General features: G+C 43.6%; 1 protein-coding gene across 1 annotated transcript in view; it reads left to right on the forward strand.

Moving 5' to 3' along the window:
* Positions 1-260: 260 nt before the first annotated feature.
* LOC125637986 (solute carrier family 9 member C1-like) overlaps positions 261-16,240 on the forward strand; it is a 295,718-nt gene continuing 279,738 nt past the window's right edge. Inside the window, exons 1-2 of the mRNA XM_048853105.1 lie at positions 261-745; positions 6,543-6,643. Coding sequence (XP_048709062.1) covers positions 580-745; positions 6,543-6,643 — 267 coding nt within the window. The 5' untranslated portion in view covers positions 261-579. The remainder of the gene's footprint in view (positions 746-6,542; positions 6,644-16,240) is intronic.

The following is a 16,240-nucleotide window of genomic DNA, read 5'->3' on the forward strand; positions in this document are numbered from 1 at the left end:
AGGGGCAGCTTCGACAGCCGCCTTTTAATTCCCAGGGTTCGCGCGCGCAGACGGGCGAAAGAGAGGGAGGGCGGCGCGCGCGCCGGAGGACTTTCAAACCCTAACGGCTGCCGCGGCGGGCGGGGGCTTGCGCTGGCTCTGGCGCCACGCCCGCGACCCCGACCGGCGCAGCAGTCGGCGGTGGCGCAGCTGCAGAGGCTTCCTCGCGCGAACACGGCCACGCTGAGCACCTGAAAGGGCGGGCGAGGCCGGGCCTGAAACTAGCCGAGAGAGGGCTCGGGTGGACCCTGTGGGAACGGGCTGCCTGGCAGAGGGATCCGGCTCCTGGGGCCGCCAGCTGCGAGCCAGCCCCTCACCACCCACCTTCTGAGGACTCGGTGGGAAAAGGGCTCCCAGGACCCTGCGCTGAGCCTTTGCAGTGGGCCAGGGGGAATCCCTCCTTGCAGTGAGGAGAAGGCCCCGCTAGGCGTTAGGCCAGTGCTGTGGTGCCCCTTCTCTCCCCCCGGGGGTGGTGATGGCTGTTGGGCCGGGTCCCTGTCTGTGAGCCCAGTGAGTTGCGTGAGGCAGTGCTCGGGCAGGATGAGCTCCATAAACAGCAGCTATGTCTGGGTCACACCCTCTCTGCCTCAGGACCCCTTAAGCAGGAGGTACTCAGAGGACTCCCAGTTCTTTGGACAATACCATATCATATGGAAGAAGCGGCCATTTGTTGTGCTGCTGGTATTTGTGAGCTGTGCTGTGGGAGGTAAGACACTTATGGGCTCCTAATATTGAAATGATAGCAAGCAGGCACAGTCCCCTATTGGATGGATGTAGCACAGCTTGTTCCTCTCAACCCAAGAGAACCTTGCAGGCCTCTGGGAATAGAAAATCACCTGCTTGGCCTGTGTGATACCAGTCCATCTCAGCATGTGTGTCAGTGAAGTCTGTGGTTAATTATTGGAAATGGATCAGGCCTAAATGCATTATGACATCATCTAGACTTTAACTTTTCACTTTGACTAGTTTCACCTTTTATCTCTAACCTTTTGCCCTCTTGCTGTGACCTTCACTGCCCAACTTCATGCACAAGCTATATCATTGGGCTTCTCGGCTCCTTTTGTTACCTCTCTCCTCCTACCTCAACTTCCTTCTGCACTCTTCTTCCTCATCATTGTTCACCTCCTTCCTTTTATGTGTCTCGCTTGACTTCCACAAGCACCACTTTTCTTTCTTCTGTTATCTCCCTGCTCACATCCCCTCAACAATCCTCCACTTCTAGCCCTCCTGGTAAAAAAAAATGATCATACATTTTTATATAATGAAGAGGTTCCAAAAACAGCAGGAATCAAGCCACTAATTGGAACCTGAATCTGGAACCAAATGCAGTTCTGCTTGAGCTATGTTAACCTTTTCAATTATTAAAAAAAAAACAAACAAAAATGAGGAGTCCTTGTGGCACCTTAGAGACTAACAAATTTATTTGGGCATAGGCTTTTGTGGGCTATTCACCCTAATGTGTAATCATCATAAAGAGAGAAAATAACCAAAATTAGATGTAAAATGAGCTCTACATATTTGGTTGAAGAGAACTAAACCATACAGAAGAACTCGGTTCCAGATAAAGAAAGAAAAAAGTTAAAGAGAGAGGAGGCACCATCATATAATGGCTTAGGAACTAGATCGCAAGATTTTTAAAGATCTCAGAAACAGAACGTACTCAGGACACTTTGGGTACGCTCTTCCTGATCTCCTGCTACTTCGTGGTCTGTGCAGTCCTCTGTATGATCATCTTAAATCTGCAAGTTTACTTACCTTTACAAAGCACTAGAAGCTGAACGTTTCAAGCTTCTGCTGATGAGGTATTGAATAGAAAGGTACTCCATGCTGTGGTATATCCCTGCTCTTTAAACTTTTTCTCCTTGAATTCTGGCTTTCCTTATTTTTTACATAGTTTTTCTGTTAATTGTTTTCCACCTTTACAGGACCAACAGACTTAGTGATATCAGGAAGAGAGAAAATTAAGTTCTTAGCTGTCCATTTCTTTTGTCTGAGGTATATGGTTTGCTGATCTAACCCTTCATTGCTTAAAGGTTACAGAGGTCTTACCATAGAAGAGAATAAAGTAATAGATCCAAACTGGCTGAGAAGAGTTTTGAATGCCAGTGAAGCAAGACTTGCTCCAACCCCCAGCTCTAGGATGGGCAAAGGCCAGGGTCTGTATTTTTTTTCATCAGCAATGGATGCAGATCGCAAAGACCACTGACTGCAGGGCTAGCCTTAGGGAAAATGGCACTCTGAGCAAATTTGGTGTGCCTGGTGCCCATGGGCTCCCCTCTATTGCCCCTAGGTTCCCCTCCATCACCCCAGCCCCCATAAGCCTCTCGGGTTCCCCATTTCCCCCATTGCCAGCAGGAAGGACTGCAGAGGGAGGAGTTTCTGAGCCCCGAGGGCTCGCTTAGGCATACACTTCTGACCACCCTGCCTGTGGGAAGGGGGGACCCAGGGGCTGGTCCTGCTGCCTGCACCTCCCCGCCAGGTTGGCAGCCCCGAGTTCAGCTGCATGCACACCCACTCCTGCAGCCCAAGCCTGTCAGCTTGCCACACTCAGCACCCTTGTGATCATCCTGGGCAGTCACCCATGTCACCCATCCCTGAGGCTGGCCCTGACTGATTTCTACCTGCACATACATGTTGTATCTAAAATACTTCCACTTAACCAGGGGTGGGCAAACTATGGCCCGTGGACTGGATCCGGCCCGTGGGATTGCCACCTGTGCTATAATTAGTAGCACCCCGGTGAACCTTGGCAGGCTTACTAAGATTACGGAACTAGGTAGTGCCTGGGATCATGGTCCCGAGACCCTTTCTCCAAACAGCCAAGTCTGCTGACATAGAATCATAGAATATCAGGGTTGGAAGGGACCCCAGAAGGTCATCTAGTCCAACCCCCTGCTCGAAGCAGGACCAATTCCCAGTTAAATCATCCCAGCCAGGGCTTTGTCAAGCCTGACCTTAAAAACCTCTAAGGAAGGAGATTCTACCACCTCCCTAGGTAACACATTCCAGTGTTTCACCACCCTCGTAGTGAAAAAGTTTTTCCTAATATCCAATCTAAACCTCCCACACTGCAACTTGAGACCATTACTCCTCGTTCTGTCATCTGCTACCATTGAGAACAGTCTAGAGCCATCCTCTTTGGAACCCCCTTTCAGGTAGTTGAAAGCAGCTATCAAATCCCCCCTCATTCTTCTCTTCTGCAGGCTAAACAATCCCAGCTCCCTCAGCCTCTCCTCATAAGTCATGTGTTCCAGACCCCTAATCATTTTTGTTGCCCTTCGCTGGACTCTCTCCAATTTATCCACATCCTTCTTGTAGTGTGGGGCCCAAAACTGGACACAGTACTCCAGATGAGGCCTCACCAATGTCGAATAGAGGGGAACGATCACGTCCCTCGATCTGCTCGCTATGCCCCTACTTATACATCCCAAAATGCCATTGGCCTTCTTGGCAACAAGGGCACACTGCTGACTCATATCCAGCTTCTCGTCCACTGTCACCCCTAGGTCCTTTTCCGCAGAACTGCTGCCTAGCCATTCGGTCCCTAGTCTGTAGCTGTGCATTGGGTTCTTCCGTCCTAAGTGCAGGACCCTGCACTTATCCTTATTGAACCTCATCAGATTTCTTTTGGCCCAATCCTTCAATTTGTCTAGGTCCTTCTGTATCCTATCCCTCCCCTCCAGCGTATCTACCACTCCTCCCAGTTTAGTATCATCCGCAAATTTGCTGAGTGTGCAGTCCACACCATCCTCCAGATCATTTATGAAGATATTGAACAAAACCGGCCCCAGGACCGACCCTTGGGGCACTCCACTTGATACCGGCTGCCAACTAGACATGGAGCCATTGATCACGACCCGTTGAGCCCGACAATCTAGCCAGCTTTCTACCCACCTTATAGTGCATTCATCCAGCCCATATTTCCTTAACTTGCTGACAAGAATACTGTGGGACACCGTGTCAAAAGCTTTGCTAAAGTCAAGAAACAATACATCCACTGCTTTCCCTTCATCCACAGAACCAGTAATCTCATCATAAAAGGCAATTAGATTAGTCAGGCATGACCTTCCCTTGGTGAATCCATGCTGGCTGTTCCTGATCACTTTCCTCTCATGCAAGTGCTTCAGGATTGATTCTTTGAGGACCTGCTCCATGATTTTTCCAGGGACTGAGGTGAGGCTGACTGGCCTGTAGTTCCCAGGATCCTCCTTCTTCCCTTTTTTAAAGATTGGCACTACATTAGCCTTTTTCCAGTCATCCGGGACTTCCCCGGTTCGCCACGAGTTTTCAAAGATAATGGCCAATGGCTCTGCAATCACAGCCGCCAATTCCTTGAGCACTCTCGGATGCAACTCGTCCGGCCCCATGGACTTGTGCACGTCCAGCTTTTCTAAATAGTCCCTAACCACCTCTATCTCCACAGAGGGCTGGCCATCTCTTCCCCATTTTGTGATGCCCAGCGCAGCAGTCTGGGAGCTGACCTTGTTAGTGTAAACAGAGGCAAAAAAAGCATATATGTTGACATTGACTGTGAAACGGCAAGTAAAAGAATAGACTGAATGCCAGGTTTTTGCATGGCAGATCACCTCCACAGAAGCTGAATTTTTCCACCAATGAAGTAGTGATGACTGTAAAGGAATGAGCCCTTATACCCAGAAAATAAAAAGCACCTTAGACCATGCAGTCTTCCTTAACTTAAATAACATTGGCATTTTTCTATGACCAAAAGGGAGCCCTTTCTTCCCCTCTTCTTTGCAACCTGAACAGCAAAAAGGGGAGCCTGATTAGCATAAATCCACCATGTCGGTGAACTTTATGAAGACTCTGAATGCTGGCATAAAGCTGAAAGTTAAAGTGATTACTGAAACTACGATTGTCCTATAGTTAAGTGCAGGGGTGGGCAAACTTTTTGGCCTGAGGACCACATCTGGGTGGGGAAATTGCATGCAGGGCCATGAATGTAGGGCTGAGGCAGGGAGTTGGGTTGCAGGAGGGAGTGCAGGGTGTGGGAGGGGGTGCAGTGTGTAGGAAAGGCCTCAGGGCAAGGGGTTGGGGCAGAGGGGTGTGGGGTGTATGAGGGGGCTCAGGGCAGGAGGTTAGGTGCAGGAGGGGCATGTCAGGGGGCTCAGGGCAGAGAGCTGGGGTGCAGGAGGGGTTCAGGGTGTGGGCTCTGGCCTGGTGCCGCTTACCTGGAGTGGCTCTGGGGTGGCAGCAACGTGCACCGTGGCCAGGGCAGGGTCCCTGCATGCCTGCCCTGGCCCTGCACCGCTCTCGGCCAATGGGAGCTGGGGGGAGCAGTGCCTGCAGGTGAGGGCAGTGCACGGAGCCCTCTGCCCCTCCTCCTCTAGGGGCTGCAGGGAGGTGCACGGAGCCCTCTGCCTCTCCTCCTCCAGGGGCTGCAGTGAGGTGGTGCCAGCCGCTTCCAGGAATTAGGGGTAGCAATCCCGCGGGCTAGATCCAAAGCCCTGATGGGCCAGATCTGGCCTGCAGGCCGTAGTTTGCCTACCCCTGCTCAAGAAGGTATTAGGTGCCCATGATACCTACAAAACTTTTGCCTGTATTACCATGCTCATTTTGAAGATGTCCAGGGGAACTTTTTTGTGTTGTTGCAGTACTATATAATGCTTAACTTGTATCTTGTGCTATTTGTTTTTAGTGCTCCACTGTTAGGAATGCAGCACATGAACTAAATAAGAATATACTCAGATGCTACAGTAGAAGGCTATTGGGAATTTGGATACATGTAACTTTGGCAAATGTTTTTGGGGAGGTGATAATATGGCTCTTGTTGGCTAGATTTTTTACTGGTATATTTTCATTGGTGTGTTTTCAACTAGACTTGATATTGAAAATAGGAAAAAGAAGCAAGTAATTGGCTTTATTGTACAATTAAATGCTGAATAACACTATCCTGGTTAACTGGAACACTTCTTCAGAACTTGCCTCTGTAGAGTCCCATTACAGAATTTGCATAATCTGCCTCCACTATATACCTCCCCTATGGTGAATTCACACTTTGGATTGTTTTGCTGTTTATTCAAAACCCCATTTGGTTAAACTCTTTCAGATGTCCATAAAACATTTTGGTGGTGGTGTATTGAGGTAATCAGTTCGAGATATAGAAAATGGAAGGGGGAAGGAAGAAAATATAAAATATCATTGGCAGATATAGTGAGTGCTATATAGTGAGTGCACTTTGTACATTTGAGCTGAAGGGAAATACGGATGCTGATGAGTGCTTACCAGCCAGACCAAGACCTGGAACTAGGAACATTCATGCAGTTGTGCCCTGGATATGAAAATAAGTACTGGTTGAACATTGATTTTATGTATGTTAAATGTAAATTTCCACAGCCCTTATGTTAGCATGTTTGTAAACCTAAAATCAGGTAGCATGTACAGGAGAATGTCAGGTCAGATCTGTTGGGCTGCTTCTGATCAGAAATGCATGTTTATATACAATGATACTGTTTCTGTATATAATAATCTCTCTTTATTTCCAGCTCTGTTGAGAACCATTCTGAAGGAATCAAACATTCCTATTATTGTAATTCTTTGTTTGTTTGGAATTCTCCTTGGATTATTGGGCTACTTTATAAAGGAGGTACTGTATATTTAGTAACTATAACCGTTATTAAAATGGGCCATAAGGCAACACATGGGTTTTTGCTTGGTTTGTTGGTTTTTTTCACCCCACAGGGTTATAAATAAAGAGGGAGTTTAGTTTTGTGCAGGGGTTCCCAAATGATGGACCACAGAACACTATCCTATCATATGGCTATCCTTGTTTCCAGATACTAAACAACATTCAGAGGTAGCTAAAAATACATGAAATACATCCTTAATACTAACAAATTTATTTGAGCATAAGCTTTTGTGAGCTACAGCTCATTTCATAGCTCACGAAAGCTTATGCTCAAATAAATGTTAGTCTCTAAGGTGCCACAAGTACTCTTTTTCTTTTTGCGGATACAGACTAACACGGCTGTTACTCTGAAACCTATCCTTAATACTAGTTTTCCATATAAGATATTTCTGTAGCTGGCACAGGGATGCTATGAGATTGTCAATGAAAGGGGAGGTAGACCTTATAATTGTGAATTGGATGGGTTTGCAAGAACACTCTCTCTATTAAGAAGTAGTTCATGCTATCAAAATATTTGAGAACTGTTGGTCTGGAGGTTAAAATTCCAATCTAGGCTTAGAGATCTGGCTTTCGCCCACAATTGTCCCAATTTCCTCATTTGTGGAATAAGGATAATAATTACTTAATTCATAGGGTCTTCTATGGTTTACTTAATATTTATAAATCATTTTGATGGTAGGCACTGTAATTGCAAAGTATGGTTTTTGGACTGTCTGTGGAAAAAATCATTTTGGTAAAACCTCACTTTTTATTAATGCACATAAACAGTCGATTATGTGTTTAGTGTTACACATTTGGGGGCCTATTCATGAATAGTTTATTGAAGAAATGTCGGTGGAATAAAAGTGATGAGACACTAATTATTTCTTATCTCTCAACCTGAAAACTGAAGTAAAACAGGAATAAGTCAATAATATTTTTTTAAAGTAAATAAAACTGGGGGTGATCCAATTGAATTACTAGAAATTATTCTTGTCGTGTGTGGTAGAATGATGGTTGTTGACTTTACTATTATTAAAAACTTAATTCAGATTGATTCAGACAAAATGTGTTCCTTACTTGTGCTAAAGAGTAATCAGCCTATTAATAAAAAAAAAATTGAAATCCCTATTTGGAAAGCTGTGTATAAAGCACTTGTGTAGTGATTTACCTTTTTCATCATGTCATAAAGATAGTAATCCTCCCAACAGCTCTACAAGGTACTGTAGATATGTAACTAAAGATAGAGGAACTGAAAAGCAGTGAGGCTATGACAAGTTTGAGGCTACACAGTGGGGTGGATAAAAATGATTTTATTAAAAAAAAAGAAGAAACTTTTATATAATTGGATTTTTAAAAAATTAAATATGGTTAATAATATTGTTATACAATATCATAAATATTGTTAATAATAATAATAAATATTGTTATAATTTCAAAGAGGCTTACTTAAAAAAATAAACCTCTTTGAAATTATAACAACATATGTTATGGCCTAAACTTACAATAAACAATTAAATCTTTTAAATTAAATTAAAATATTAAGCAGTACATGTTTGATGTTAAAGTTTCAATGAAAGTCAAACCACTGAATTGGTGGAAGTTACTAACTAAGCGCTTGTAACCAGAGTTTGTTGAAGTGCTGAACCAGTTTTTGAGCCTCTTCTGTAGGTGCAGAGAGAACATTTGGGTTTATTCATCTAGCTCAGTTCAATGACTAGTTCATTTAAAGTTAAGAAACCAGCTGAAGAAAAAAGTAGAAAAGCTTGTTTTCTTCTTCCAATCAGTGAATAAAAACTAGATGTAAAAGGATGAGACTTACTAGATCTAAAATCCTGAAGGAATTGGTGACCAGAAATATTCAGTTCATTAAACTTAACTACAGATAATACTTTGTGTAATAAATCAGTTAGTTTTAAATTTAAACCAGGATTTGATAGGGTAAGGTAGTTTTATTTAACTACTAAAAACATTGTAAAATGCCGTTTTTGTGCATTTTTAATTGAATTCAAATTTCCAAATAGAGCTTGACACAAATCACAAGTAAAAAATGAATCATCATCTAGTAAGTAAGAAATGTGAATAAATGTAAGATAAGATATATAATTGCTTAAATGTGTATGGATATAGTGTGTCCTTGTGTTTAGCAAAAAGAAGCACCAAATGTAGTTTAAAGGCTATATTTACTTGCAAATCAACATGTTTTAATGGTTACCAACTAATGAGAATTATCGTTTCTTTAGGAAAATAATTAAAAAGTACATATGCAGAAGAAGATTACAATCAATGATTAAATCAAGGTTTCCTGCTTGCTGATTTAAATTGTGATTAAAAGTGATGATTTAAATCATTTCACTCTGCCACACAGAAAATTACTGGTAGAGATGGGATTTATTACGCAACAGTTGCTCAGTCTTAAATTTATGTTTAGTCCACAGTAACACACTAAACCATTGCTGCATCTCTGCATATGCATCAACAGAACAAAAATCTTGTATGATGTGGAATAAGTAATGCAATGATTTGTTAGTATTTTAAAAATTTTGTTGTGATAGAATGGTGGATTTTTTAAATTAGGTATTTAGAGTCAATAGGCCATTACCTACTGTGCTTTAACACTTTTAAGTGAAATTTTAGACCTAAAAGATTTGGTGCTTCTTTTATGATTATAATTCTAGTGTAATTACTTACATTTATAATTAGAAATCTTGAAAAGTTATATACAACATTCTGTTCTAATAGTTTTTTCACTACAGTTAAGCAGAGTGACCACTCACTAGCTTCCAAGGTATTTTCTTCCTGCCCAGCTTCAGTTTCTGCAGACTCTCTCCTTTGCTTTTCTCAGTTTGTTTTCTACCTTGACTCCTGTGGCTCTTCGTTGAGCAATCAGCTAGTTGGTTAGGCAGAAAATGCGACAGGCATGGCTGAACACAAATTTCTTTAGCAGCAGGCTCATAGTGTCATCATTTTTAATCCCCTTCTTGCTCTCCTTTGCAAACAGTTGGAGCAGTCTTGGAAGTTCTTTCTCACAGGGCAGGCAGAAGAGTTTCTAACAGCAAGACCCATGGTAGCAGTCACAAACCAGGAGGTTCTCTCTCCCCTTCATTTCAGGCTTCCAGTGGTAAGACCACTACCTTTGTCGACATTAGGAATTCAGCCTCCCCCTTAACTTCTCAGGATAGGTGGCATATTTTGAAAAATCTTCCACACTGTGCACCAGTGGTCCCACTTTTGCCATTTGTGCTCCTCTAGAGCCGGCAGCACTTTAAAGAGGGCCTCTTACTTTTCTGGAAGTTTGCCTTACTGGACTGAATGCTCCAGCCCCTCCTTTCATCGCAAAGGCCAACCTGACTCTATGGAGTACCACAGCATTTCAACCCCTCTTCCCCTCGAAAGTCCCAGGAAATTCGGGGCACACATCAGAGAGTTTTGTTTGCTGAGGCTGGGGGCACCACAGTTCTCAGCACTGTAGTTTTCCCTCTTCCCACAGGAGTGCCAGGGGATGTTCCTATCAGACTCTTACCATAAAACATGGGCTTTAGGATGCCAAAGGGCTTATTAATCATGTAAGAAATGTTTTATGGAGGTGATTTATCCAGAGATCCTCTCCTTAGTGGGTCAGGTTATTCATCAATCCAAAGTCACACTCAATGTTAAGGCTACTTCACTTTCCTATGCAGGTCTGCTTACCTCCTTTCTGTGTCCTCTCAATTCTCTATTTCTCCATCCACACACTGTAATGTAGGTTAAGATTGAGAGGAAAAGCTTTAAAAGGTCCAAGGTCTCTGAGAGGAAGATTAAACCACCTTCTCTTCCTTCTCTTATATCCTCTTTTTCCTCAGAGGAGGCATACTTCATCAGACATTTCAGTTTTGATAAAGGATTCATTAATGAAGCAAATATCTAGAACCACTAGACTTTAGTAATCCCCTACTGAGCTCCCAGAACCCTGCAGGGGACTATTAGAACAAGGATTGACAGAAGGATGGGAAGGAGTACTTGCCTTTTTCTGAATCTGCCCAAACATTTCTGCTCCCAAAGTATTTGGCTCAGATAATCACAGAAACAGGGAGGAATCCAGATGTTGGAATAGATGCTTTGCTAAAACTGAGGGGTATGTAGCTTGGGGGTGGATGAAGGGATGCAAAGATGCCCTTTGTGCTTCGTTGAACCGGGGCCTATTGTGTACTAGTCTAGTTCTCCAACATAACTTAGAACAGCCTTTAGGCTTCTGTAAGGTTTACCAGCTGCCAAAGGCTGGGGATCATGCCAAAAGCAGGTGCTGAGGGGTGTGTGTTGGGCCACTAAATCAGTTCTCCACCATGAGAGGATCTCCCTACACTGGGGTAATTCTCTTGTGATTGACCAGTTTTTCACTTATTCTTCACTCAGTGGGATCAACCATTCCATCCTCTTTCACATCCCAGCCATCTATCCCTAGCAATTAAGGAGTTATTACAGTAGGAGGAGGACTCTGACAACCTATTCAGGAATGTGCATTCCCTTGACCAACCTGCAGTAGATAAATTGCCACAGATGCCAATCTGAAGGGATGGTGTGCCACCTCAGTGTGGACCAAGTGGGTCAAAATGGCACAACAGCAGATTGGAGCTGTGTACTGTTAGATACATTCTGTTATTTCATCAAAGGGTTGAAAACCCAGTTATTTTTTAATTTGAATTGACACTGTATCTGTGGTAGTCTATGTAAATAAACAAGCAAGCATAAGACAAGAGGTAAGGCTATTTGCCTCAAAGTCATGCTGAATCAAGCAGAGAGAAGATTTGAATTCATATCTCCTACTGCTGAGGTGAGTGCCTTAAATACCAGGCTACAGAATATTTCGTGTTCTTTCTCTTTGTCTCAGTGAATATTTAAGTATTTACACAAAGTGGAACAGCTTCAACAGGAGAGACTGAGAACAGAGTAGCCGTGTAGCCCAATGGTTATGATACCCATGTGGCAGGTGGGAGACCTGAGTTCAAGTCCCTGCTCCAGAGTGAGGATTCAAACCTGAATCTCCCACATCCTAAGCAAGTGACCTAACCATTAGGCAGAAGGTTATAGGGTAGACACGTACACACACGGTGGTCTGAAATCATAGAAATTTGGGGCTGGAAGGGGCCTTTAGAAGTTATTGAGTCCAGCTCTCTGTGCTAGGCACGATCAAATAAACCTAGACCATCCCTGAGAGGTGTTTGTCCAACATCCAATGATGGGGATTCCACAACCTCCCTTGGAAGCCTATTCCAGAGCTCAACTACCTTATAGTTAGAAAGTTTTTCCTGATATCTCACAAATTTCCTTTGCTGCAGAATTAAGCCCATTACTTCTTCTTCTACCTTCAGTGGACATGGAGAAGAATTGATCAATTTTTATTACAGCCCTTAACATATTCAAAGACTGTTATCAGATCCCTCTCAGTCTTTCTTTTATCAAGACTAAATATGTCCAGTGTTTTTAACCTTTTCTCATAGGTCAGGTTTTCTAAACCTTTTATCATTTTTGTTCATAGAATATCAGGGTTGGAAGGGACCTCAGGAGGTGGTCTAGTCCAACCCCCTGCTCAAAGCAGGGCCAATCCCCAATTTTTTCCCCAGATCCCTAAATGGCCCTCTCAAGGATTGAACTCACAACCCTGGGTTTAGCAGGCCAATGCTCAAACCACTGAGCAAACCCTAGTTTGCTTATGAGATTAGCATGTGGGAATGTCTCAAAAGCCTTACTAAAATCAATATATTTCATGCTTACTGCTTCCCCCTATCCACTAGGCCTATAACCCTGTCAAAGAAAGACATTAGTTTGGCTGGACATGATTTGTTCATGACAAATCCGTGTTGTCTGTTCCTTATAATCCTATTATCCTTTAGGTACATACAGATTGAAATGGACTTTTCCAATCTGCTGAGAAGTTCTGCAAATGTTCACAACCAAATATTTTTCCAAATGTTTTTGTTTTGCTGCCCAAACCCAAAAGTCAATTATGCACTGAACTGTGTGTGGTCACTTCCAAAGCCTCTTAGTAGTTTGTGGGCAGCTTCTTCTCAGTTCTGCTCAGTTATAAAAATTTCACCTAAAACAATCTCAAATGTCTCAATTTTAAGAGTTTCTTCAAGCAGGATTGGATTTTGTATTGTCTGCCTGCAACTTTCAGGGACAAATTTCCACTTTTAGGGTGATTAAAGTGGCACATACTTGGTCCCATTCCCTTGTCACGTTTTTTTTTATGGTTGTAATCTCACCTGAAACTAACATTTTGCTCTGTAAACCCTTTGTGTAGCCTAAGGATATTTGTAGAGTTTTGCATATAAGTTTCACCGGTGATAGGGAACCGGTGAAAGTAGAGCGCTGGTTTGTGTACCCACTCAATTCCTTAGGCGTCAGAAAGTGTTTACGCTAGCAGCACTTCCATCGCCGAAGAGAGCAGCGCTGTAGGGCAGCTATCCCACAGTGCAGCTCTCTCGATAAGTCTTGTGGGAAGGGGGGGGGTGAGCGAAAGGCATTCTGGGTCCCTGCTCAATGCCCTGTGCTGCCCTAGCATGTCCCAGCAGTCCTATTACTTCCTTGTTTCTTTTGTGGCATTTTTTAAAAAACCCCTGCCATATCTACAAGCAAAGGGAAAGAGAGTTTCAAACTTCCCGGGGCTTACAGGAGGAGGGGCGAATGTCCGTTTACCTTGTGTCAGAGCAGCGGAGATGCTGGCCAGAGTGGCCACTTTTGGAACTGTGGGATATCCTTTGGAGGCCAAAAGGAGTTTACACTGGTAGAATGTGTCTTCACTTTCACAGCAGCTCAAAAACAACAGCGGTAAGAGCTATATGTCTCTCGTGAAAGTGGTTTTCTTTTTGCAGTGAAACTTCTGAGTTTCATCACAAAAAGTCATTAACAAATATAGACGCTCCCACGGTTTTAGCCCAAAAAAGGGACTTTTTGCGCTTTAAATGGTAAGTGTAGACATACCCTAAATCTTTTGGTCCTCCTCCCTTCTAGTCCATGGTATGGCCACTTGTCCCATAGGCTCTTTTTCAAAAAATCTTCTTTCATTGTGATTATTATTGCCAGGCAGAGGTAGAGAGAGCTCTTCTCTCCTGTAAAGAACTTTCTGATTTTTCTGCAAGAATAAAGAAATTTTGAAAATAGTTCTATAGTTTTACGCTCGACTCCAGGTCTTCCTTACATATCAATCAGAAAATTGTCTTCCTGGATTTTCCCCTTCTTTTAAATCCCCGATAAGAGATTTGGCACACTTTGGATGTGGTCAGCCTGAGCCCTCTTTTCTTTACATACATAAAATTAATCTATTCATACTCGTTATTTGTACTCTGGAAGGGCCTCAGAAGTTCTGAAAGTTTCTAGATTCATCATAGCTAGCTGGATAAAGTCTTGTATTCTATGAGTATCCTCTGCATTTTCATACTCTTGGGTTATGTTCATTGATGTAGCTTGGATGGTGGAACCACCTGGTAGCAGTATTTGAGTTCCTTTCCCTTAGCATTCAAAGCCCAGGGTATGAAAAGGGGTGCATGGCATCACCTGCCACTTCAGTTCAGACTGCTGCAGACAGTTCAGACTGCAGGAGATAGACAGACAGAGACCTCCCTTGATCTCTTCGATTGTAGCTTTCTGATACGTATCTTACTATTTCAGCATTCATTAAGGTTAATTAGTTAGCTAATAGTTCATCGTTTTAGTGTGAATTTAGATTTTAGAATTGTTTTAAGATATTAGTAGGATTTAGTACTGGTGTTGATCGCAGATCCAAAGACAAAGAATTATGCTTTAAAAGATGTGTCATGCCCTGCAGTCTTCCCAGCATCTGCCACCCATTCCAGATGCTTCAAGAGCCTAGGGGAAGAACATTTTTCTTATTGTGCTATTTGTAGCACATTTACTCCTTAGGACTATAAAGGAGAGACAGAATAGATTCCAGACTCTCCTATTGTAGGAGGCTCTGACTGCTAGAACTTTTGGATCACAGGTATTTAACAGATTTGAAGAAAGAGAAAGGAGGCCTGAATCAGCACCTAGTACTTCTGAATTCAAGATTGCCACTGTGATAAATCATTCAGCCTTAGCACCAAGCTCCAGTTCCAACTTTACTGAGCTCTCAGTAGCTAAATCCTCTGATCTGTCTCCGTCACACTAAAGCCTTTGTTGGAGAGGGTTCCAGATAAGACACCCAAACCACCAGATACCATTCTGGAACCAAATACTTTGGTTCTGAGAAAAAGAGACGCTAAACTGGACCAGGGAAGCCTTCTTATTCATTGGATCCTTTGGATTGAGAACATAGTATGGTTCTGAGCTCTAAAAACAAGAGAGCTCCAAATTGTAGTAATATTACAGATCTGAAAAAGTCCTCAGAACCAAGTACTTCAACTCATCTGGTTCCTACTATTACAGTTATGGCACAGGTCATGCGGATTCACAACAAATCTTGGACCCAATTACCTCCTTAATTAAAATAATAAAGTGGCCAACAGAGGAACGTCCATTTCAATTTTCTCCTCCTGACAAAAGACTGAGATGGGATATTGTACCGGACATCCTGTGCCCAACACCTTAGACTCCAACTGGTTCTCCAAGAAATTCTGTTTTGCTGCTATCCCTTCTTCAAGTTTCAGCTTCTGTTATATCACGTGGTGTCTTGTTATCTGCTCCGGGGGTGGATCTGCATTCCGAAGAAGAGCCCGATCTGACAGTGATTTTGGCCTATTCTTTTGAAGCAGGGCTTTCCTCCTCGATTTGAGTCTCAAAGAGGCATCCTATTCTGTGGGTTGAGATCCCAAAGCGAGTCGCGACCCTGTTTTAATGGAGTCGCCAGGGCTGGTGTTATACTTGCTGGGGCCCAGGGCTGAAGCTGAAGCCAGAGCCGCACTGCCCAGGGCCAAAGCTGAAGCCCGAAACCCAAGGGCTTCAGTCCTGGGCAGTGGGGCTCAGGTTACATGCCCCCTGTCCAGGACTGAAGCCTTTGGGCTTCAGATTTGGCCCTCTGCCTAGAGTGGGTGGACTTGGGCTTTGGTCCCTCCTCCTGGGGTAGTGTAATAATTTTTGCTGTCAGAAGCATGTCACGGTGCAAAGAAGTTTGTGAACCACTGCACTAGGCTTATTAGATGATGCTGGATTGGCATAATTGGCAGTATTGGTATATCCCACCTGTAATGAACAGGGTGTGGGCATTCAGGCTTAGTGGTCATTGCAGGAAGTCAAAAACAAAGACAGCATCAGGTACTAAGCCGAAGGTCAGAGCCTGAGTCCGGTGCCAAGCTAGAGATCAGAGCTGGAGACAAAGTTGGATGCCCGCTAGGTGTCAGACCTGAAGATAGCATCAGGGGTAAGGCAGAGGAGCAGGGACCTGGAATAGGGCAGGACAGCAGGAACTGGGAGTAGACAGAGGTCTGGGATGGAAAGAAAGGAACCAAGAGCAGGCAGGAATGCAGGGCTCAGGAGCCAGGTAAGGAGGAGGGATCTGTAGTCGCAGAGAGCCAAGGATTCCTCTGGTTCAGTGGTTTTCAACCTTTTTTAATGTGTGGAAATGTTGAATGGAGGTGCAGACCCCTTTGGAAATCTTAAGTC

The sequence above is a fragment of the Caretta caretta genome, chromosome 6, assembly GCF_965140235.1.
Source record: "Caretta caretta isolate rCarCar2 chromosome 6, rCarCar1.hap1, whole genome shotgun sequence".
In the NCBI taxonomy this organism is placed as follows: Eukaryota; Metazoa; Chordata; order Testudines; family Cheloniidae; genus Caretta; species Caretta caretta.